This window comes from Spea bombifrons, chromosome 1 (genome assembly GCF_027358695.1).
Source record: "Spea bombifrons isolate aSpeBom1 chromosome 1, aSpeBom1.2.pri, whole genome shotgun sequence".
Classification (NCBI taxonomy): domain Eukaryota; kingdom Metazoa; phylum Chordata; class Amphibia; order Anura; family Pelobatidae; genus Spea; species Spea bombifrons.
Genome location: NC_071087.1, coordinates 164,068,913 through 164,095,020, shown reverse-complemented (window position 1 = coordinate 164,095,020; position 26,108 = coordinate 164,068,913). Strand labels below are relative to the sequence as shown.

Genomic DNA, 26,108 nt, shown 5'->3' with positions numbered 1-26,108 from the left:
TCACTTTTTCCTCCCCGTGCGCCTTTAACCAACATAAGGTAACAATTCCTTTTTTTATTTTGAGAAATTGTACAGCGCCGCGGTATATGGCAGCGATACGGCAGCACTATTTAAATCAATAAGAAGTAGTGAAGATATCAGCCCCTCCGCCGTATCCTCGGACTGCGTGATGCAGGGTTATATCTATACACTGTGCTGTGCCCGGAGGTTTCCGTGGCCCCCGGGCCCCGCACGTTAATGGCAAACGGATACAGGTTTAAAGCTTTGCTCTGTCAGCACAGTGTATGGATCAACGGCCGGCGACATTAGCCCCGCTTTGGCCATAAACGGATCTGACCCCAGCGGCTTTTGCCCCGATACCCCCTGCTGGGGGTAATTCTGATGAGGGGGACGGAGCCGCGTCACTCAGCGCTTTCTGCCTTTTCTCTCTCAGGTGGGACAGCAGCCATTTTCACCGCGTCAGACTTCCTCCCATAAAGACCTTCGTCATCAACCCGGAGTTTGTGTCCGAGTCGGGGCCGCTGTGGCGCAAGTGAGGAGCGCCTCCACGACATGAGCCCGTTCATTGGGGCGGAGCCAAGATGATGGGCGGAGTCAGGGAAGTGGTGGGTGGGTGGTTTGGTTACAATGTATATGAAAATAAAAAATAAAAAATACACCTTGTGTTCTGTAACATGTATGCAGATCCTCCTCCAATCACATCACGCGGATCAACTCAGGGGCATGGGAGCGTCATGGGGGGGGCAGAAAGTGTTACGTGCAAGGGTTAAACGCGCGTGTAGAGTTATGGAAGGACGGAGACATTTACATATATGATGCGTGTTTGTTTAGATTGAGATGGGTTTCGGAGGCCTCAGGAGGCTCTGGGTCGGTGAGATGTCTCCGTGTAACACATGAGGGGTTCATGCCAAGAGAGCTTAATCACCTCATACCGATTCCTCTGACACGCGGGGGCGGCCATTTTGTATCCATAGCTGACCTCAGACGAGGCAGCTCTGGCATTAGCGCTCTTTGTAGGGAACAGGACTTCGATTCACTTCTATACAAGTTACTCGGTTAATTCAGATTCCGGGGCGCCAGCGGAATATTCCATTTAACACAGAAGAGGGTTGCGGGAGTTTACAATCTATTGGCTATAGAGGGGGGATTAGGCTGAAGGCGAGGGGCTGCTTGGCTGAGGATGATGTGATTGCAGAGAGGGGGAGAAGCCGGTGCCCGGAAATCTTGAGGGTGTGGAGGGCGGACGGTTTCTTCAGGATGCAGGTTGAGGGTTTTAGGAGGGTAGATTGTAAGCTCCTCTGAACAGGCGAGAATAAGAAGGGGAGAGTCTGACAGAACGGGGCAGGAATCCCAGAGGAGCGGAGAGGAGAGGAGCGGGAAACGCAGGAAAGCGATGGGGAGAGAAACGGGGTTTATACAAAACATGAAACGTTGATGTCATTTAGTGACACGAGAGAAAGACGTGAAAAATGCATGAAATCCACAAAAATAACAGCAGGTGGCGCTGGAGAACCATATATTATACATTATACATTATACAGGGGCCGGTCACTGATTTATCTATACATTATACAGGGGCCGGTCACTGATTTATCTATTTATTATACAGGGGCCGGTCACTGATTTATCTATACATTATACAGGGGTCTGGACACTGATTTATCCATACATTATACAGGGGCCGGTCACTGATTTATCTATACATTATACAGGGGGCCGGTCACTGATTTATCTATACATTATACAGGGGGCCGGTCACTGATTTATCTATACATTATACAGGGGGCCGCTCACTGATTTATCTATACAATATACAGGGGGCCGGTCACTGATTTATCTATACATTATACAGGGGGCTGGACACTGATTTATCTATACATTATACAGGGGCCGGGTCACTGATTTATCTATACATTATACAGGGGGCAGGTCACTGATTGATCTATACACAGGGACCTGCCACTGATTTATCTATACATTATACAGGGGGCCGGTCACTGATTTATCTATACATTATACAGGGGCCGGTCACTGATTTATCTATACATTATACAGGGGGGCCTTTTCACTGATTTATCTATACATTATACAGGGGCCGGTCACTGATTTATCTATACATTATACAGGGGGCCGGTCACTGATTTATCTATACATTATACAGGGGGCCGGTCACTGATTTATCTATACATTATACAGGGGGCCGGTCACTGATTTATCTATACATTATACAGGGGGCCGGTCACTGATTTATCTATACATTATACAGGGGGCCGGTGACTGATTTATCTATACATTATACAGGGGCCGGTCACTGATTTATCTATACATTATACAGGGGCCGGTCACTGATTTATCTATACATTATACAGGGGCCAGTCACTGATTTATTTATACATTATACAGGGGGCCTCTTACACATACTTACACTAACATACACTCACTCATACTCTCCAACCCATACTCACGCACTCACATTCATGCTAACACACAGACCCCGTTATACACACCCTCCCATACATATTCCCTCCATTACCCTCCCCCATACCTCCATCATCTCATTACCTCAGCCGCAGCTTTCTTACCACGGGGTCACCTGATGCGTTCCTGCACCCCTCTCCAAAAGTGCTCCTGGTCAGACCCCCCCTCTCTCCTCCCCTGATGCCCCTCTTTTCTAGGAGGTCAGAATGTTTGCGGGGTATGAGGGTATCGCAGGGTTCTACAGCCCTAAAAGCCCCGATAATGTGTATAGAAACAGCAGGAAACGGCTTTATAAATTAAACGGGGTAAATAAACCCCATTATTCTTCTTCTAAATGCCCCACTTATGTAAAAAGTCTGAGGAAAGCACAATTGCCCCCTCTTGCACCGTCTAACACTCTGGGAGGTAAAAAAAAAAAAATACTCAGCAAAAAAATCCCGAAAACGGCAGAAACAGGAAGCCGACTCGTTAATGAAATCGGATAAATCAAGAGTTTTATAAAAAATGTGTTTCTGTTTTATTAAAAATAGAAAAAATCTGTGATAATAAAAGCCGTTCTATTCTGTAAAGTAATATTTCAGTTATCGGGGGAATTCCGATGTAATTAAATTGTGATTTATAGAAATAATAATAATAATAATAATAATATAGTTTTATTACGTTTTGGTTATAAAATAATAATGGAGCCGTTTAGCGGGGGGGGGGTCTCCGGGGGTCTCCGTGGACCCTCGTCTGTTATTAATATCATGGTTTTTATGTAAGAGATATATTTCTGCCCCCGTATTAATGCCCCGCGCCATCAAACTCAGAATAGTGCTGACTCGGGGCATTGTGAACAGGAAGTGCCCCCCCACCTCAGGAAAACCCCCCCATTACTGCCAAATTCTCCTCAAACTTAATGAATAGTTTATTATTTAATATTTTACCTTAAGAAATTAGAAAATTTGGATAAAATCTGCATTACTAAATACCGCCCCTTCTCCTCAGTGCTAAGGCTCTGCAGCCAATCAGCTTCCACCAAAGTGTAGGGGCCACGTCCGCGCAGGGGCCACCCTCTGTCACCCTCATACAGAAAATATATGTTTCGGAATAAGATAATGTCTGCTAATGGCGGCCGTTGAATCGTAAAGCATGCGCTATTCCGATTGGTTAAAATGAATGGCGGTTCAGACGGGTCATTGGATCCGCCCCCCGCGTGCGGTGCTATATAGTGTTACATTGCATCACCGGCAGCTGACGCATGGCCCCCCCATGGTGTTACTCACTTTCCGTGGCTCGGTGGACTGCTGTATGATAAGTGAAACAGACGCATTATCTCCAGGAGTGCTGCAACCTCACTGCCGTCCGAGTAAGCACGTAGGCCCGCGAGTAGGCCCGCCCCTGCGGAACATGAGAGAGCGGGAACGGGACTTATCAGCAGAATGGGGTGTAGGAGACTTTTACACCGCATGTGGCTCATTCCCTTACAAAAAAATTACTGCAGTTTTTCTGAAGTATTGCCCCTTTGCAGTTCCCTCTGATGAATTTGTGTAGAATGGATGGTCTTACTGGGCCCCATAGGTCTGGGATCGGGCCCCATAGGTCTGGGATCGGGCCCCCTGCCCTGTTGCCAGTCTACTCTATAATATTTTTTATTCCATGCAATAAAATGTGAATGAACTCCAACACGCATTACAAACAAAAAATATAGTTTTATGGACGACTCTGTTCCCAGGTAATTTATTCCTTAAAAAATATCAAAATATATTAACAAAATAATATAAAATATATATAATATAAAGATATAATATAAAATATAATTGTATTAATATAATTATATATATATATCATTCCATGAAAAATATAATAATAGTAATAAAATAAAATATATATAATTTATTCTCTAAATAATATTAAAAAAATGTATAATTATATTAATATATATATAAAATTCTATGAAAAATATAAAAATATAATAATTATATTAACTCCTTGTAAAGAAAACCCATTATCACCAGAACCTGCGGCCTTCACCAAAACATCTGGGTTTCATGGGAAAGCATTTTTGCAGCCGGGAATTATACGGCGCATGAAATGCGTGATGCTTCCTGACATCATTACGAGAAGCGTGTGATGAAACACGTTACGCGCATTTCATTTGTGCCGCTCGCCAAGACCATAAAGGAAACGAATTTTGGTAGCGGATCCTGGCCTGGTTTTAAGGAGAGGCTGGGTAAACGAGGGTTAATGAACTCACCGGCTCCAAATGAATCATGATGGGCTACGATGACCACTGTCGGAAGGACTCCGGTATCTCGGCGGCCGAGCAGCGCCCCCTGAAGACAGTCGCTGATTTGGTGACAAAAGACATAAAAACAAAACTTGTGGTATAGAATGATGTCACTCGCTGCAGTAAATGGGTAAAGACGGCCTTTATAGGCTTTTAACTCCGCGTGGATGCAGAGAACGGCCTCCCCGGAGCCCTCGTGAGTCACATAAGCTGACGCTTCGCCCGTTTTTCCCCCTCGCTGAGCAGACGGCTCGTTTTCCGAAACATTAAACGGGTAATGCGGAAAAAATGGAAGAACCCGAAATCGGCTAATTCATGATTTCCAAAATCCTGGCAGATGGCGTAATAATCTCTGTGAGACGAGTACGAGCCAGGAGCAATAAGACTGCTGTACCCCCTGTGCACCATTACTTTACTGAGAGGGTGGTGGATAAGTGGAACAGCCTCCCAGCAGAAGTGGTAGAGGGTAATACAGTGAGGGGATTAAACAGAGCGGCCTCCATCACCCCGGCACTGAGATCAGCCGCCCCATCTCCCGAGCCGAGTGACAAACACCCCCCGGCCCCCGCCAGCTGCCTAATCCGTCTGGAGCTGACGCCGCTTATCACCCCGGAACCCCGCAGAGAATCCGCCACCCGGGTGACAGCAGCCGACGAGGCTTATTTCTCTCATTGCTGCTCAATTCCATGTGAAGAGGAGACCGCCGAGGCCCCAGAAGTCCCAGGTTTCTTTCACATCTTTTTTCTATGTTGGCCCAATAAAAAGTATCAGCTGGAGAGCCCGTTCTCATTGTCTGTACGTCTGTCAGCCACGCAGTCCTCCTGCCCCCCCCCGCTGTATGTGCCCCGATTACCTCGCCTGTACTGCCCCCTGCTGTATGTGCCCCAATTACCCCACCTGTACTGCCCCCCGCTGTATGTGCCCCAATTACCCCACCTGTACTGCCCCCCTGCTGTATGCTCCCGATTACCCCGCCCGTACTGCCCCCTGCTGTATGCTCCCGATTACCCCGTCCGTACTGCTCCGATTACCCTGTTCGTACTGCCCCCCGCTGTATGTGCCCCCAATTACCCCGCCCGTACTGCCCCCCAGCTGTATGTGCCCCGATTACCCCGCCCGTACTGCCCCCTGCGCCCCGATTACCCCGCTCGTACTGCCCCACCTGTGTTGTAAGACGTTTTTCAGGTCCGGGGCGCTGCTTCTGCTGTAATATAAACAGAGTCTGGGGGGCTCCACGGCACGGCGGGGTCTCTGAGCCCCCCTGCAGCCTACGGCGTCCCGCTGACCTTGCAGTCACACACAGAGGAGCCTCCCAGCAGGGTTGGTATTCCAGGTTCTTTTGTGGCCGCTCTGTTCGCTTTGGACCCCCGGATGGAGGCAGGAACTCTCTGTGGCGACGGCTCGGCAGATCCTGGCCAACGGGGGCCACACCAGGAGACAGACGCTGACGAAATCGAGAGGGAGGCTGGGAGAGTCTGATGAAGAGTGTGGGGGGGTAATGTACTCGGGGTTGGGGGGTTCTGTTGGGGGGTAATGTACTCGGGGGTTGGGGGGTAATATACTCGGGATTGGGGGGGTAATATATTCGGGGTTGGGGGGTATTTGTTGGCGCTCTGCGTTGGCCGCCGGCTCCGGTTTCTTTAGATATTTTCACTGAGATCACAGCGGGCTTCTCCTTAACTGCCGGCTGAGGCTTTCAGGATCTCCTTAGACGTGCGTGGGCAGGCAGGGCCGGTCCAGGGGATTTTGGTATCAGATGCCGCTGTTCTGCCTTCCTGCCCCCCCCAACAGAACCGCTTCCTTAGTGCGAGACGTTTGCCCCAAACATTACAAAGACCAGCTGCCCCAATTCTTTAGGGGACAGTCCCTGTCTTCTTTTTTTTCACATTAAACTGCCGATTACTTATCCCAGCAACGAGCGCAGGGGCGGGGCCAGCAGGGGCGGGGCCAGCAGGGGACGCAGCCCATAGCGAGCGCAGGGGGCAGGGCCAGCAGAGCACACAAGAACATGGCGAGCCCGGAGACGGTTGGGAGATATGCTTTAATATGATCATGTTACACGACACACACCAGTAACACGGATAAATACTGCGTGGAAATGTTACAAAATATCATACATGTTTACAGATTTCAAAGAAAAAAAAACATTTAAATAAATAATGAGTTAAAAAATATTAAAAAAAATAACGACGTCAGGTAACGTAACTGCTTGGGTGCCAGCGGGTTAACCCTTCCAGATCCCGAGCAGTCCTGAAGGGGTTAAAGCAGCACCCGATGAATATTACGAGGAGTGACATGTGTTGGCGGGACACGCGTGGGTCACGGGAGAAGCTACACGCAGGTAGAAAGAATAAATACACGCCGAGGACCCGTCACAATATTTACATCCTAACTATACACTCGGACCGGCAGGGGGCGTGTCTGCACGAGAGGCGGGGTTAAATGGGGAGGAGGGGCGGAGCCAGCAGCGGATCTCCTCAGCTTTGTCATGCGTTTGGGATAAACCATTTCTCGGGGGGGAGGGGGTTATATCAATTCGCAAAACGAAGCTACGCGCTAATACGGGCGATTAACCCTTTGTGATCTGCTGCTCAATCTCTATGGCGTCGGAAGGGTTAAACGCAAACAAAACACTATTATTATTATTATTATTAATAATAACGGCCGGGGAGCGTGGCGAAGGTCACTGGAAATCTGGTCGACAAAAAAAGTGGCTCCTCCTCTTACGCAGCCACATATGCAAATGAACGGTTTGTCAACAGAGAATTAATTTGCATACCAGGCCGCCGGTGCTATAAGTATTTACTGATTTATTTGGCGCCAACATATTCCGCAGCGCTGTACAATGAACCGTTACGGATCTCCGGGTCGCCTAACGATTTACAGATTATTAGTCAAGAAGAAGTGTCTGGGGGCCGGCGGCATCCGAGGGCCGGGGCCGATGTATAAACCCAGAACCTGAAGGTGGATCAGACCCGGTCGGCCCCGTTACGGCACCTTAACGGACTGCCTGTAATATTTGGGGCGGTTTAAGCTGATTTTGGGGTCTCTTAGTTTTACCTCATTAATGTATAATAACCACGCATTATAATATTTCTATCCGGCGGCCCCCGCGGACACGCGGCCCCTGGGTATGTAGTATCAGGGGCCATGCCAAAAAAAATGATTTAGTAAAAATTTTATTTATTCCCATTATACCCAGCATGCTTTTCATTAAGTACACAGCTTCCGGGGCAGTCAATGTATAGAATATATATCGGATCGCTGGATCTGTCCGGGGGGCCGGGATGGTCTAATTGGTTAATTATTTCTTCTCGTTGGCGGGAAATTATCGCTGATTTTCTATTGATTTCCACCAATAATAAAGCAGCGCCACGCCGGGAGTTCATTGGCTGATCGCCAACGCAATCAATGAGACATTTCCTGCCCTGGGGTGGAATAAACGACGGCGTCCGCAGTAATTCCCCATGCACCGTATGTTCTGCTTACCCAGGCTAGATTGTAAGCTCATGGGCTCGGTCCCCACCCCCTGTTGGATCTGTACATGTTTATCTTTGTTAACCCCATATTGTACTGCGCTGCGGAATATGTTAGCGCTGCAATAAGAATAATGCAGAGCGCTATCGCTTCTGTCTCAGCCGGCACTCGCTGCGGAGTGCTCACTCGGCAGGGAGTCGCACTATTTATTATAACCAATCCCCGCGGCCGGCGCTGACACGGAGGAGATTTACTGACCGGCGCAGACAAAGGACACAAATTGAGCTTTTTCCTCCCCAGGCCCCACTTTGGGGGTTAATCTTAGCGGTTTACAAAGCGATGACGCTCTGCCTGGGATCTGCCCCGGGGGCATCTCGCCTTCACACCGGACGACGCGAGGCGGAGCTCGGCGGCTGGCGTTACATCGCAGGGCATCAGGTGACTTCCTGGTTTATGCGCTGGCGATGACATCATGTTTGAGGCACAGAAGAGGTTGAAATGAGATGCTCCTTGTGGTCTTATTCTGCCCCCCAGCAGGGGAGGGAAGGGGCAATTTCATTTCATCCGTGACCCTGGCTCCTGGACTTGGTGAAGAGACGCGATCCGTTCGTCCGGCACAAAGCGGGAGCTCTGCGACCGTCTCTTTGAACCAATCCGTGTCCCGAGCTCCGAGGGGGCGGGTCTTCAGCTCGGGGGTCACGCTCCGCTCCGCACTCCATCCAGGGTGGGTGAGCTCTCACAGCTGCCAGGACCTGCCGGACGATGACTTCCCACTGGCCAGCCGACCGCGTGCAGGATCCCGCTCGCCGTTCCGTGGCCCCCGGGCCGTCCGCGGCCCCTGCTCCTCACACACCCGTTCCCTTTCTCCAGGAATAGAAATCTCGCAGATAAAATAAAGGATGGATTATTCTTTTTTTGGTTTCTCCCGGCGCCGGGAACACTGACAGCTTCTTGTCCTACCATAGGAGGAGGCAATGGCTGTTTAGTTCCAGTCACGGTGGAAGCGCGGGTGGGCGGCGCTCGTCCTCATTGGATGTGGCAGGCGGTGGAGGACGTGGCTTGGCAGCACATGCACGTGGGGTTGACGGACTTGGGGGGTATGAGGTCCAGGTCCTCGTCGTCCGGGATCTCATCCAACCGGTAGCCGTCCTTCAGCAGCTGGATGTTCAGGTCTTGGTTGATCTGCTGTAGATAAAGAGACGGCCGGTCAAACTACAGACACTGCCGGCCCCGGCGCAGGTGATACCCGGCACTCGTATACATGCGGGCGACACCCCCCATACGCTGCGTACATCACAGGAGCCAATCACATGCGCCACAGAAAGACCATTTACAGAAAGACTGTTACCAAGTCTGGGGCACAATGGCATCATTGATTATGGGTGCAAGGCTGCGATGACATCATTAATACAGAGGGTTACAGTCGTGATGACATCATTAAGACCATGAGTTATGGATGCAAGGCCACAATGACATCATTACTACTTGGGGTTACCGTCATGATGACATCATTGAAACCATGAGTTATGGATGCAAGGCTGCAATGACATCATTAAGACTTGGGGTTATAGTCATGATGACATCATTAAGACCATGAGTTATGGATGCAAGGCCACAATGACATCATTAAGGTTTAGGGTTATGGTCGCAATGACATCATTAAAACTGTGAATTATGGGTGCAAGAGTGTGATATCATCATTAGGAATGAGAATTATGAGTGCAGAAGTGCAATGACATCATTAAAGCTCAGGGATATGGGTACAGCGGCACTATGATGTAATTAAGAGGGAGGATAAGGAGTTCAGCAGCATTATGATATCATTAATACATGCTTATGATCACATGGGTTTAGTGACATCATTTGCATGAAATGTTCCGAGCGCTCTGACATCATTCGGCCTTTGGATATGGGGGCGGGGTCTGGGGGATACATGTATGCAGTCTCTGGGGTCTCGGGGCTGGAAGCCACCTGCTCCTCCATTCATCATGGAAAGGACATCATCCCGGGGCGCTCGCAGCATCTGCCGGGGCTCCGGGGGGGCTGACATTTACAGAGAGAGCAGGAAGGCCCAGGAGGCCCAGCGGCAAAAGAGGAAAGGAAGGGCCCGGAAAACACGGGGTTAAGACTGAAAGGTCACAAAAAGAGCAGAATTACCCCCGGAACGGCCTCGGCTTCCTTGGACGGGGGCTCTGGGGCAACCGAGATCAATCAACGGCGAACACAACTAAATACCGTCTCCAGACCCGCCGAGTCCCCCGACGCAGACGCCGCATCCCGACAGCTGCAAAAACGCTCCAGATTCGGGGCCGTCGCTGGATATGCCCCCCCCCCGGGCAGAACGGGGGCTAAACCATTCCATCTGGCACTCACTGGGTTAATTACACACGAGCCGTCGTCAGCTCTGACATAAACTGCCTGATTTCATGAAACAGAAACCCCCAGCCACGCAGCACAGTGCATTCTACCACCTCTGCTGACAGACTGTGCCATGCATCCTCCCCTGATCCGTCAGGGGTTGTACTAAATGATTTGCCCCTCTCTCACCTCGGCTGAGGAATACCCCGAGGACGAGTATCGGGACATGTCAAAGTCGTCGTCACTATGAAAGAGAGAGAGAGAAAGCATGAGACCGTTACAGATCACGGCACAAACTGCCCCAGCCACATACGCCACAGGGGGCACCCAGCCCCCCCCCAACATTACACACGTATGCCGGGGCGCGCAGGCGCGTCTCCTCACCTGTCCGTGTCCAGCGCCACGAGCGGCTTCTCGTCAGGACTCTGATCCAACGAGGAATATCCTTTGTTTGGGACGACGAGTCTGCGGAGAGAGTTATTGTTGGAGTTGTTACAATGTTTCTCCCGGGAGAGCGCAGCGGGGGCGGGGGCGGGGGCCGGGGCGGGGCCAGGGGCCGGGGGGGACTGATAACTGACCCTCAAAACCCCCCGCCGTTTATCTCAGAGAGCCGCAGCTCGTACCCCTGGCTCCGGGGCTCGTTGGGGATGACAGGGTTAAAGCGGTAATAGCCCCAGCGCGGGGCAGATCCCCACCTTGTTCTCGCCATAACGTTGTTCTTCTTGGGCTGCTGGTTCACCGGGCTGCCGACGTTCCCGTTCTTCAGAGACCCCTTCCTGGCCATCTCTCGCTGCTTCTCTGGGGAGGAAAAAGAAGAGACGGCGGCTTTTACCTCTCGACTCAAAACCACCCCAGCGCGTAGACATGCGCAGACTCTGCCCCGGATCTGGGTCCGGTGAATCTACCCCCCGACTGATACAGAATCACGTTTAATGAACCTCATGGGTTTAACCCTTAATGTGCCGCACAGAAAGACCATCCCTGAAAATAAAAATTACCTGAAGCTTCGTGACCTCAGCGGGCCCCGAGGGGCCAAGAGAAAGCCCAGCCAGGAACAGGACTGATCTATACATTATACAGGGGCCGGTCACTGATTTATCTATACATTATACAGGGGGCCGGTCACTGATTTATCTATACATTATACAGGGGGCCGGTCACTGATTTATCTATACATTATCCAGGGGGCCGGTCACTGATTTATCTATACATTATACAGGGGCCGGTCACTGATTTATCTATACATTATACAGGGGGCCGGTCACTGATTTAACTATACATTATACAGGGGCCGGTCACTGATTTATCTATACATTATACAGGGGGCCGGTCACTGATTTATCTATACATTATACAGGGGGCCGGTCACTGATTTATCTATACATTATACAGGGGCCGGTCACTGATTTATCTATACATTATACAGGGGCCGGTCACTGATTTATCTATACATTATACAGGGGCCGGTCACTGATTTATCTATACATTATACAGGGGCCGGTCACTGATTTATCTATACATTATACAGGGGCCGGTCACTGATTTATCTATACATTATACAGGGGCCGGTCACTGATTTATCTATACATTATACAGGGGCCGGTCACTGATTTATCTATACAGCCAAAGAGTTAAACAGCAGCACATGTAGCCAGCAGGTGAAACGTTCCGAAGCCAGCGATGGAGGCAATTACCGGCCGGGGTATAATCCATGAAAGGGTTTCATTTACAGAGAGCCGCGCAGGCACAGTCGGCTCGGAGGATCGCTGGCCCCCCGGCGACAGCCAATTACATCTATGCGCGATATCTTCGAGCCTCGCCAAACCTGCAACAAACATCACAGCCCCCCCACCACCCTCATCACATCAAACAGATTGCAAGCTCTGCGGGCCAGCGACTCCCTAATGCCCGACTCAAAGGAGATAAAGATCTTTATAGCAGAAAATAATTAACCCATTAAAACCCTCCCCGGCCGCCTGACCCACACCTAGCATGCCTTACTTCTAGCTTTTATTTCCAGTTTCCCTGTTTTTGGATAATTTTGCGTCGGCTCCCAGTGTAACGAATCGCGGAATCGCACAAAATGTATTTACCCCACAGACAGCCTCGCGTCACCCGCAGATTACCCCCAAAATAACCTAAAACGCACCTGGAGATACCTGTTTTCAGGCAGCCGCATATCAGCCGTTTTTATGATTCTCGCTCTGTTATCTGACCCCCGATCTACTAAACCCCCCGACTCCTTATCATACTGCCTGTGGGGGGCAATAGAATGTTGGGGACAATCTGACTAATTAAAGACTTCCTTAGCATCAGCGCTGGGGGGGTAAAATGCTATATACAGCGCTGGGGGTTATATTACTGTATACAGCGCTGGGGGGGTATATTACTGTATACAGTGCTGGGGGGTTATTTAACTGTGTACAGTGCTGGGGGTTATATTACTGTATACAGCGCTGGGGGGTTATATTACTGTATACAGCGCTGGGGGTTATATTACTGTATACAGCGCTGGGGGTTATATTACTGTATACAGCGCTGGGGGGTTATATTACTGTATACAGTGCTGGGGGGTTATATTACTGTATACAGCACTGGGGGGTTATATTACTGTATACAGCGCTGGGGGGTTATATTACTGTATACAGTGCTGGGGGTTATATTACTGTATACAGCGCTGGGGTTATATTACTGTATACAGTGCTGGGGGTTATATTACTGTATACAGCACTGGGGGGGTTATATTACTGTATACAGCGCTGGGGGTTATATTACTGTATACAGCGCTGGGGGTTATATTACTGTATACAGCGCTGGGGGGTTATATTACTGTATACAGTGCTGGGGGGGTTATATTACTGTATACAGCGTGGGTGGTTATATTACTGTATACAGTGCTGGGGGTTATATTACTGTATACAGCACTGGGGGGTTATATTACTGTATACAGCGCTGGGGGGTTATATTACTGTATACAGCGCTGGGGGTTATATTACTGTATACAGAGCTGGGGTTATATTACTGTATACAGTGCTGGGGGTTATATTACTGTATACAGCGCTGGGGGGTTATTACTGTATACAGCGCTGGGGGTTATATTACTGTATACAGCGCTGGGGGGTTATATTACTGTATCCAGCGCTGGGGGTTATATTACTGTATACAGCGCTGGGGGGTTATATTACTGTATACAGTGCTGGGGGTTATATTACTGTATACAGCGCTAGGGATTATATTACTGTATACAGCGCTGGGGGGTTATATTACTATATACAGCGCTGGGGGTTATATTACTGTATACAGCGCTAGGGATTATATTACTGTATACAGCGCTGGGGGTTATATTACTGTATACAGCGCTGGGGGTTATATTACTGTATACAGCGCTGGGGGTTATATTACTGTATACAGCGCTGGGGGGTTATATTACTGTATACAGCGCTGGGGGGTTATATTACTGTATACAGCGCTGGGGGGTTATATTACTGTATACAGTGCTGGGGGGGTTATATTACTGTATACAGTGCTGGGGGTTATATTACTGCATACAGCGCTGGGGGTTATATTACTGTATACAGCGCTGGGGGTTATATTACTGTATACAGCGCTGGGGGGTTATATTACTGTATACAGCGCTGGGGGTTATATTACTGTATATAGTGCTGGGGTTATATTACTGTATACAGTGCTGGGGGTTATATTACTGTATACAGTGCTGGGGGGTTATATTACTGTATACAGCGCTGGGGGTTATATTACTGTATACAGCACTGGGGGTTATATTACTGTATACAGTGCTGGGGGTTATATTACTGTATACAGCGCTGGGGGTTATATTACTGTATACAGCGCTGGGGGTTATATTACTGTATACAGCGCTGGGGGGTTATATTACTGTATACAGCGCTGGGGGGTTATATTACTGTATACAGCGCTGGGGGTTATATTACTGTATACAGCACTGGGGGTTATATTACTGTATACAGGGCTGGGGGGTTATATTACTGTATACAGCGCTGGGGGTTATATTACTGTATACAGGGCTGGGGTTATATTACAGGCAGTTGGTTATGATGTCACGTGTAAAGATATTAAAATAAAATATGATATCACAGGGGTGGAAAGGGATAATTTGGTAAAGGCATTGGGAGGTTATGATGTCATACGATGACGGATGATGTGCATTGGATGTCGAGGCGAGTTCAGGGGGTTCACATTAAGCAAAAGAAACAAGAAAAGTTTGGAAAAAGTTTCTGCTTCACAAACTCAACCACTTAACCCCTTAAGGACCGGGCTCATTTTTTCTTTTTGTACCCTGTGGGACCGAGGCTGTTTTAACCCTTTTGCGGCGCTCGTGTTCAGCTGTAATTTTCTCCTCACCCGTTTAGTGAACCCCCACACGTTATATATTGTTTTTTTCAGGACAAGATGGGCTTTCTTCAGATACCATTATTTTGATCGTATCATCTTATTTACTATAAAAAAAAATAATATAACATGGTGAAAATGTGAAAAAACATCTTTTATGACTTTTCTTTGAAAAATCTTTTACTCACCTACAAAAGGAAGTAAAAAAACCTGCTAAAAGATTCTATTTGTCCTGAGTTTAGAAATACCCGATGTTTTTTATGTTTTTTATGTTTTTTTGCTGTTTTTTGTAAGTTATAGGGTAATAAGTACAAGCAGCGTTTTATGATTTCCAAACCTTTTTTTCCAAATCTGGAAAAACCTTTTTTTAAAGGGCGCCGCCATCTTGCTAGTGGCAGAATCACTCGCGGTGGCGGTGGTGGACGCTCTCCGGAGCGGTCACGACGTGTCCGGGGTGGGTGTTTGGTGTCGCTGAATGCCTCCTGATCGAAACGGGCATCCGCCGCCATACAATGTTGATCAATTTCTAAGCTTATTTAATTTAATGGCGGTTCAGGACCGTCAAAGGTCGATAAGGGGTTAATAACCCCACTGCCCATACACAACGTCCCTCATTCCCTGCTTTCAGCAGGCTGTGTTTGGGGCCAATGCCAGGGGCCGGCTGTACCATTTACTTACCCAGCTTCACCTGCAGAGGAGAAGGCTTATAATTCATGGCGACCGTCTCTCCCTTGCGCATGTCACAGTCTCCGTCAGATATGGCAGCTGCTGCCGGATCCTAAAAACACAGAGCAAAGGAGTCAGCGCCAACAAGTGCCATCATCCCATCCACCACCATCATCTTCATCAGCAACCCCAACGCCATCATCATCCCACCCAGCACCATCATCAACGTCATCATAACACCCACCCACTGCCATCATCATCCCACCCACTGCCATCATCATCCCACCCACCACCATCATCACCAACCACAACGCCATCATCACCAACCACAACGCCATCATCATCCCACCCAGCACCATCATCATCAACCCCAACACTATCATCATCCCAACCACCACCATCAACCTCAACGCCATAATCATCAACCCCAATACCATCATCAACCCCAACGCCATCATCATCCCAACCACCACCATCATCAACTCCATCATTATCCTATCCACCATCATCATCACCAACCACAACGCCATCATCATCCCACCCAGCACCATCATCATCAACCCCAACACTATCATCATCCCAACCACCGCCATCATCAACCTCAACGCCATAATCATCAACCCCAATACCATCATCATTCCATCCACCATCATCATCAACCCCAACGCCATCATCATCCCAACCACCACCATCAACCCCAACGCCATCATCATCCCAACCACCACCATCAACCTCAATGCCAATATCATCAACCCTAATGCCATCATCTCATCCACAATTGTCATCAACCCTAATTCCACCATCAATCCCACCCACCATCATCATCAACCCCAACACTATCATCATCCCATCCACCACCATCGACCTCAACACCATTATCATTCCACCCACCGCCATCATCAACCTCAAGGCCATAATCATCAACCCCAATGCCATCATCATTCCATCCACCATCATTATCAAGCCCAACAACATCCCAACCACCACCATCATCAACCTCGATGCCATCATCCCTTCCACCATTGTCATCAACCCCAACTCCATCATCATCCCATCCACCATCATCAACAACCCCAAAACAATCATTGTCCCACCCACCACCATCATCAACCTCAACGCCATTATCATTCCACCCACCACCATCATCAACCCCATGAGCCTTCAGCGCTAGAGATTCCTTAATAGATGGATCTGGAGTCTAAATATCTTCCTCCCGGCACTGAAACCTCCCAGCTGACAGCGTTGTTCTGGAATTGGGCCCCACATGCCTGATTATCAGCCTGGAGGGGGCATTAAAGCCTCCGTCGTGTATCACCGGGGCAGCTATTTCCATATAAATAGCGATTTGTGAGCCGGTGCAGAGCTCTCGTCGGCCCGCAGGCTGCGCATGCACAGGGAATTATTCCCAGAGAAATGGTTTGTAAATGTCACGCTGTCCTTGGACGAAGCTGGAGAAGGAAGGAGAGCTCAGGGGATTATTTACTAAGTATGCGGTTTAACCTACAGCGTGCCACCGTCTGCCAGGGGAGGACCATACAACCCCTATCATCCTCAGCCCATCGCTGCGAACACACCTCTGCTCAGAAAAGGAAATAATAATCACTCCGAAAAGGTCAGGGTGTAAAGAAGGGCAGAGATGAATGATAGGGCAGTTAGTGGGGGCAGGTGTGTACGTGGGGGGCAGGTGTGTACGTGGGGGGCTTTTAACTGGATTGCACAGTGAGGCTGACTCCAGCATGCAGAGTAATGGGGGGTATTTATGGGGGGTATTTATGGGGAAGTTGGGGTGTGTGAGTAACCTGAAACGCCCCATCCTGCGGGCAGCAATGCATTCACCGGGGCAGCTGGTTACTGGCGTGGGGGCAGAAAGAGGCATAATACCCTTCAAACTGCCCCGGGTGCCACTCGCTGGTGAGTACAGCTTAACCCTTTATGCTGGAAGACGTGGCGGGGTCACACATTCAGCACCACGGACAGCTTCTCTGCCATCTGTATCTTTGGCTTAGAACGCACCTCGCTGTGATTGGGCGGAGGGGTAACCATGGCGATTTCACTTCCTAAACGTTATTCTGGCACCAGCTCCGTGACGGGGTCTATGATGTTAATGAATTAATGTTTCATATTTACACGGACTGGACACGGACCGGGGGAGGGGTCCCCTGAAGACCACTCACTGAGTGACACGGGATGTAACCCCCCCCGACAACAGCTGGTTCACAGAGCTCGCAATCTAAGTGAGGAGCCGTGCTGGGCAGCTGGCGAGACCCCCAGACTATTAATCTGGGGGGATTTCCGGCTCCCACTCATTCCCCTGCCGATGACAAGCATGTGACGGCATTACCGTGCATGGAGGGGCCAAGGGGGCTATATTATTTTGCCTATGCCCCGGGCAGGGCTGGTATTTTGCCCCCTGGAAGGATTTTTTTTTCAGACCTTCGCGAGCCGTACGACTACGTGGGAGAAGAAACCGTGATGGGGAGGAATAATAATGCAGATTCTGAGGGCAGGCGGTGGGGGCCGCTGTTACCTGGGATCACCCCGAGTATCGCTCTACTAAAGCAAATCCATAAGACCCCGAAGCTTACCGTTCTACATAAACCAATTTCATCGTTTTTAAAGAATGTAATAATCAGTGTATTTGTTGCATGAACGTGGCCCCCGGGGGCCGCCTCTTTCCTGTCGCCTGATCCTCCGTCTCTCCTTTTAAAGCTGCCGTTCCACTTAAACAAAACGCCGAGCTCACCGGAGGTTTAATCCGATAAAACCAATCATTTGGCCCCCGCCTGACAGGTGGAACACGACAGAGCAGAACCAAAGGGAGGGGGGCAGCTAATGTGGGGTAAAAACTGCCCAGTGTTAGCACCCCAGGGGCCACATGCTGGGGGGCAGGGAGTGGGGCCCCCAGTAGGATACTCATTGTTTGGGAGTGAAGCTCGGGTAGGGGCCGGAGACGCCGATCGGGAATCTGTTATCTCCGCAGACAGAAGGTGGATCTGGCGGCTTTTAACTCATTTTAACCCTCTGAGTGCTGGCGGCTGCAAGCAATTTTTATACAAATCCACTTAGCGACAGCGGACTGTACAGCGCCGCGGTATATGAAGGCGCCATGCCAGTCCGTCTCCTAAAAGCTCCCGCCCCTTCAGGAAAGGTATCCAATGGATGTGGCTGTGCTTCAATGCTACAGATAGGCAGACGTAAGGGGTTAATTCCATAATCATGCTAAAGAGATTAAATAAAAGCTACAAACATCCAGCAATGGGTTAAAGGGACTTTTTACTGATTGTTCCTGATTGGTTCAGGCAGCCTTTGTAAGGGGGGGGGTTCAGTACAGACAATTGGTCATATAATGCTGGCTCTGCCACAGACTGCCACCAATCCCAGCCCTTATATAATCCGTGTGTATGTGCAGCTGTGTCCGCTGAGTGTCAGCTTCCCGGCCAAGAAAATAAACCTCATTTGTATAGAGCTCTCTGCACTGTGAGCACATTAACCCTCTGAGTGCCAGATCCCTGTCCAGGTATCCCTGGACTGCCCTCTCCCTGCTTCCTCCCCGCTGTCTCCTCTCCCCTGCTGCCTCCCCGCTGTCTCCCCTCCTGGCCGTCTCCTCTCCCTGCAGACTCCTCTCTCCTGCTGTCTCCTCGCCATCTCCCCTCCCCTGCTGCCTCCCCGCCGTCTCCTCTCCCCTGCTCCTCCCCGCCGTCTCCTCTCCCCTGCTGCCTCCTCTCCCTGCAGACTCCTCTCCCCTGCTGCCTCCCCGCCGTCACCTTTTCACTTGCTGCCTCCCCGCCGTCTCCTCTCCCCACCGTCTCCTATCCCTGCTGCCGCCCCGCCGTCTCCTCTCCCTGCCGTCTCCTCTCCCTGGAGACTCCTCTCCCCTGGTGCCTCCCCACCGTCTCCCCTCCCCGCCGTCTCCTCTCCCTGCTGCCTCCCCGCCGTTTCTTCTCTGTCCAGATGATTAACTCTTATTAATTATAAGGCGTCCGCAGGTCCCCGGGCTCCGCATGCAGAGGAGCGGCAGTTACGGGGTCCCGAATGTACCGGACAAGCAAAGTCCAGTAAGATTACAAACGTTTGCCCACTTTACTATCTGCGTGCCTGAGGGGGCATCATGAACTACAAACGTTAACCCATTAAACGTAGATTGCAAGCTCAGAGGATCAGAATGCTCTTCCCGGCACCGATAGGTAGCTTAGAACTCAACATACAAACATCGAGCGTCACAAATCGCTTGCTCCCCTGTAATGACCGACAGAAGCAGACGGAACCCCGCTCCCGTCCATCAGCTCTCCATCCAGCAGGAACCCCGCTCCCGTCCATCAGCTCTCCATCCAGCAGGAGCCCCGCTCCGTCCATCAGCTCTCCATCCAGCAGGAGCCCCGCACCCGTCCATCAGCTCTCCATCCAGCAGGAGCCCCGCTCCCGTCCATCAGCTCTCCATCCAGCAGGAGCCCCGCTCCCATCCATCAGCTCTCCATCCAGCAGGAGCCCCGCTCCGTCCATCAGCTCTCCATCCAGCAGGAGCCCCACACCCGTCCATCGGCTCTCCATCCAGCAGGAACCCACCTGAGATATTATCTCCCGCAGATTCCGATTCCCAAAGGAAAGAAATGGCGCGCTCTGGTGATATCATGACTAATGTATGATGTCATACTCTTCCTAACCAATAGAAAGAGGAGGATGAAGGCGGCTGCAGAGGGCCCCTGTGCCAGTCAGTCAGAGGCATTCCCAGGGAACGGCTCCACTGCATCAGAACATGCGCTGCCTGCAGATTATCTGGAGGAGCCTCTCGGATCATCTCTTAAAGGCGAATCCCAATTATTTCTGTATTTTCTTCCAGAATCAGATAAATGTTTTCAAAAATCTGACGCGGTTTTCAGTTTTAAAACATATAATATTTTCAGGCAGCCGCATATCAGCCGTTTGTATGATTCTCGCTCTGTTATCTGATCCCCGATCTACTAAACACCCCGACTCCTTATCATACTGCCTGTGGAGAACAATAGAATGCCTCGGTCTTAATCACCCAGCCAGACTCTCTGACTAATGAAAGTCTATGGAGGAACGGACTTCATTAGCATCGCCATAAAGCATCAGCTCGGTGTGGGGTTTGAGCCGGGAAAGTCACCCAAAATATCACATGACTGACAGCAACGGCGGCTCCGGGTCTGCAGATGAAGGGGGGTTATCGGGGTGAAATACCCTAAACTATCACTGTATACAGCCCTCTATTTAATGCTTAAAGAATCTTTTTTTTAGAATTTGTACAAAAATGATTTTAAAAAAATGTAGGAATCGAAAGTAATCCGGGGAATAAAAAATAGATTTTCCAGCAGGATGCTTCCTATCCAGTAAATAACTATATAAATAACCAGTAAATAACCGGTAAATGACTATATAACCAGTAAATAACCGGTAAATAACTATATAAATAACCAGTAAATAACTATATAACCAGTAAATAACCGGTAAATAACTATATAACCAGTAAATAACCGGAAAATAACTATATAACCAGTAAATAACCGGAAAATAACTATATAACCAGTAAATAACCGGTAAATAACTATATAACCAGTAAATAACCGGTAAATAACTATATAACCTGTAAATATCCGGTAAATAACTATATAACCAGTAAATAACCGGAAAATAACTATATAACCAGTAAATAACCGGAAAATAACTATATAACCAGTAAATAACCGGAAAATAACTATATAACCAGTAAATAACCGGTAAATAACTATATAACCAGTAAATAACCGGTAAATAAGTATATAACCAGTAAATAACCGGTAAATAACTATATAACCAGTAAATAACCGGTAAATAAGTATATAACCAGTAAATAACCGGAAAATAACTATATAACCAGTAAATAACCGGTAAATAAGTATATAACCAGTAAATAACCGGTAAATAACTATATAACCAATAAATAACCGGTAAATAACTATATAACCAGTAAATAACCGGTAAATACCTATAGAAATAACCGGTAAATACCTATAGAAATAACGAGTAAATATCCCCATCTCCGATTCTCGGCTTTTTTTCCTCCCTTTCATGTTTTTTTAATGTTTTCTGGACAGATTTGTTTCCCCGCTGGAACCCCAATCTGTAGATTTTTACCTCTTTCCGCGGAGTATTTAATAGCGTGAAGCGCGATCGCCGGCCCCTAAACGCGCTCTCATTCCTCTAATACCCCAGGGGGTCGGTGGCTCTGCCCGGTCTCCCCCGCTGCCGGGAAGTCACCGCGCTGGTTTGACATTTTTGGTGTCTGTATTCTATCCAGCGAGGAGGGGGGTCTGGGGGGCAGATATATTCTATCCAGAGAGGAGGAGGGTCTGGGGGGGGCAGATATATTCTATCCAGCGAGGAGGGGGGTCGGGGGGCAGATATATTCTATCCAGCGAGGAGGGGGGTCGGGGGGCAGATATATTCTATCCAGTGAGGAGGGGGGTCTGGGGGCAGATATATTCTATCCAGCGAGGAGGGGGGTCGGGGGGCAGATATATTCTATCCAGCGAGGAGGGGGGTCGGGGGGCAGATATATTCTATCCAGTGAGGAGGGGGGTCGGGGGGCAGATATATTCTATCCAGCGAGGAGGGGGGTCGGGGGGCAGATATATTCTATCCAGTGAGGAGGGGGGTCGGGGGGGGCAGATATATTCTATCCAGCGAGGAGGGGGGTCGGGGGGCAGATATATTCTATCCAGCGAGGAGGATGGCCGGGGGGCAGATATATTCTATCCAGCGAGAACAAACCCCCCAAAAAAAGTACAAAAAACAAATTGTAGGCCCCCAATTAACCTTTTAATGACCCCGTGAGCCTCTGAACCCCCTTTCAATCCCATTTATCCTTATAAACCTCGTTAGGTAGTGAATTCCAGAGCCTGACGCCCCTCACTCCTGGCCCCCGCTCGGCCCCCGGCGGCTTCCCAGCGACCTCGCTATCTGTACCCGGGTCCCCCGGCGATCAGGGCCTCCTACCCCAGCGGGGCATTCCAACTCCACCCGGCGGGCATCCTACCCCAGCGGGGCATTCCAACTCTACCCAACGGGCATCCTACCCCAGCGGGGCATTCCAACTCTACCTGGGCATCTTACCCCAGCGGGGGCATTCTAATCCCTCCATGCATCCCTTTCTAGGGGGCAATGGTACCCTTCGATACATTCTTCCACCCGTGTAACCCCTTACTGCCCAGAGAACATTCTCACTGACATTCTAACGCAGCTCGTCGGGTGACAGAGCATCTGACGAGGACCTCGCTGCGCCCTCCGTGCTGCCCTCTGATCCAGGAGAGAAGCCCCCAACGCCTCGCCGATGCCCCATCTCACTTAGATATAGTGTCCCCGGTAGACGCTCACCTACCCAGTTACCCCGGAGCTGAGACTGCGTATGGGCTGCACAGGGCCGAGACTGCGTGGGGGGGGACTGCACGGGGGGGCAAGACTGCGTATGGGCTGCGCAGGGCCAGAGACTGTGTATGGGCTGCGCGGGGCCAAGACTGCGTATGGGCTGCGCGGAGGGCCGAGACTGCGTATGGGCTGCGCGGAGGGCCGAGACTGCGTATGGGCTGCGCGGAGGGCCGAGACTGCGTATGGGCTGCGCGGAGGGCCGAGACTGCGTATGGGCTGCGTGGGGGCCGAGACTGTGTATGGGCTGTGCGGGGGGCCGAGACTGCGTGGGGGCAGAGACTGAGCGGGGGGGGGCAAGACTGCGTATGGGCTGCGCGGGGGGAAGAGACTGCGTATGGGCTGCGCGGGGGGCCGAGACTGCGAATGGGCTGCGCGGGGGGCCGAGACTGCGAATGGGCTGCGCGGGGGGGCGAGACTGCGTATGGGCTGCGCGGGGGGAAGAGACTGCGTATGGGCTGCGCGGGGGGCCGAGACTGGGTGTGGGCTGCGTGGGGGCCGAGACCGCACGCCTTCTTGAGGAACATTCAGCTCCAGGAAGGACCAAGGACAGCTCATTAGACGTCCAATTACTCAGCCATCTCCTCCATCACCGCAGGAGGCTTCCTGTAATCCATGCCTGACGCCAACGTACAGCGCCCTGCATACCCACAGCAGCGCCACAAACACAAGCAGGCGGGGACCGGGAGGACGGGGCCCCTAATCTGTGCCAGCCTCTGATCACCCGCCGACAGGGGCCGGGCAGTGCCAGGGGGGTTACGGCTTCACACTATAATATCACATAATGAATGCAGCACACAGCAGCCCTGAGGGCACACGCACCGCTACACGCGTGTTCTGTATGAGATTACATGACCGGCTTCATCTGACAGAACACGTCACCGGCCCCGGGGCCCGGGCTGCAAGGAATGCTTGGGTTTTCAGGGCCATAGATGTCCTGCCTGTCTGGGAATCGTGGGGTTAAAGAAAACCTCTGCGGCACAATGCATGCTGGGACGGGGACGGTGAGTGTGCAGTAACCCAGCACAAGGATCCATTATTACCGAGCCAGACACAGGAGAAAGGCTCCCGCGATTAACCCTCGCTAGACAGGGGGGGGTGAATGGCAGATTGTCAGCTCTGCGATACGGCGCCCCACACTCTGTATACAGCTCTCCATCCTGTATATAAGAGCACAGCTTCCCACCCAGTTTAACAGCCCCCCATCCCGTATATAAGAACATAGCCCCCACTCAGTATATATGATCACAGCCCCCCATCCCGTATATAAGAGCATAGCCCCCACTCAGTATATATGATCACAGCCCCCCATCCCGTATATAAGAGCACAGCCCCCATCCCGTATATAAGGGCATTGCCCCACTCAGTATATATATGATCACAGCCCCCATCCCGTATATAAGAACATAGCCCCCACTCAGTATATATGATCATAGCCCCCATCCCGTATATAAGAACATAGCCCCCACTCAGTATATATATGATCACAGCCCCCCCATCCCCTATATAAGAGCATAGCCCCCCCATCCCGTATATAAGGGCATAGCCCCCACCCAGTATATATGATCACAGCCCCCATCCAGTATATAAGAGCATAGCCCCATCCTGTATATAAGAGCATAGCCCCCCACCCCGTATAGCAGCCCATACGAGGCCCCTAACACTATAACGCGGAGCCCAAATCTAACCGCAATCTCATCACACGCTCTGCGCCCGCCGGCACCATATGGCACGGCATCACTGCCCCCCCCCATCAAACACACAATCAGGAGAGTCCCCCACCCCCTACACCATCAGGGGGCACCCCCATCTCCACACATCAGTGACCCCCATCAGAAATAAGGTACCCTCATCCCCACACCATACTGCCCCCACCTCAAATGCCCCCCAATCAAAAAATAACCCGACACATTACTGCCCCTACCTAATTAAAGGGCACCCCATCTCCATACATCAGCGCCCCCCATCAAAAGGAGGGTAACCCTCCCCTGCAGATATCGGTGCACCCCAAATATATAAAAAAAAGGGTACATCGGGCACCCCTCCCATCTCCATAACCCCCTTTTCATAAAGGCCTGGCCATGTAGCGGGGCGCCCCCTAGAGACCGCTCGGCGCCCCGCATACACTGTACTTACAGTGAGCGGGCCCCCGGGGCCCAGTCCTGTCACAGCCCGCATACAGAGGGGCCACACTCGCTGTCTGCGTGGGGGGAGGGTGCTGCTCCCAGGGGGCTTTATGTAAATTAGATCTGCCTCTTAGAGGGGTCTGGGAGGGGGTCTCAATACATACGGGGTGAGCGCCCCCCAGGGACGGGATGCGGGGTCCAGGCCTTACCAGGGGCTGCATTTCGGAGTGCACGGTGGGCACCTGGAAGCGGTCTATTTCCTCCATCATGGTGGCGACCGGAGCACCGGGCCCGGTGCTGCTACTGCGGATGATGCTGCTGCGGATGATGCTGAGGATGCTCTGTCTCAGCCTGTCAGCAGCTTCCGGCTCCAGACAATCGCTGCATTATTCATGAGCAGGGGCGGGGCTGGCTGACACAGGGCCCAGAGAACATGGGCCACGCCCACGGCCGGCGCTGAACTCTCAATAAACAAAAGGGCGGAGACGCGGGGTAACCGCGCCCACGGAGGAGTGTCTCTCGAAAATTCAGTAAGGGGATTTGGGGCGGGCCGTGTAACGTCACTCTCAGCTGTTGTCATGGCGAAGGGAGGATGTGAGACCCGGAGTGATGCTGAGTAACCCTCACTGCCCGATAGCGTGTGATACTCACCGCCCTATACCGAGTGATACTCACCGCCCTATACCGAGTGACACTCGCTGCCCTATACCGAGTGACACTGCCCTCGGTATAGGGCAGTGAGTGTCACTTGGTATTAGACAGCCACTTGGTATAGGGCAGCGTGTGTCACTCGGTATTAGACAGTGTCACTCGGTATAGGGCAGCAAGTGTCACTCGTTATAGGGCAGCGAGTGTCACTCAATATTAGACAGTCACTTGGTATAGGGCAGCTCGTGTAACTCGGTATTAGACAGTCACTCGATATAGGGCAGCGAGTGTCACTCGGT

General features: G+C 50.7%; 1 protein-coding gene across 2 annotated transcripts; it reads right to left on the bottom strand.

Moving 5' to 3' along the window:
- Positions 1 to 9,128: 9,128 nt before the first annotated feature.
- Positions 9,129 to 25,514, bottom strand: FAM219A (family with sequence similarity 219 member A). Of its 2 annotated transcripts, none has more exons than XM_053457988.1 (6): positions 25,371 to 25,514; positions 15,629 to 15,728; positions 11,278 to 11,380; positions 10,967 to 11,047; positions 10,772 to 10,826; positions 9,129 to 9,406 (listed from the first exon to the last, which is right to left on the bottom strand). In XM_053457988.1, the coding sequence occupies exons 1-6, from the start codon at positions 25,428 to 25,430 to the stop codon at positions 9,251 to 9,253; spliced, it is 555 nt and encodes a 184-aa protein (XP_053313963.1). In that variant the 5' UTR covers positions 25,431 to 25,514; the 3' UTR covers positions 9,129 to 9,250. The 2 variants fall into 2 exon arrangements, with proteins under 2 accessions (XP_053313963.1, XP_053313962.1); XM_053457987.1 differs by having other exon boundaries at positions 9,129 to 9,409; positions 25,371 to 25,507.
- Positions 25,515 to 26,108: the final 594 nt, after the last annotated feature.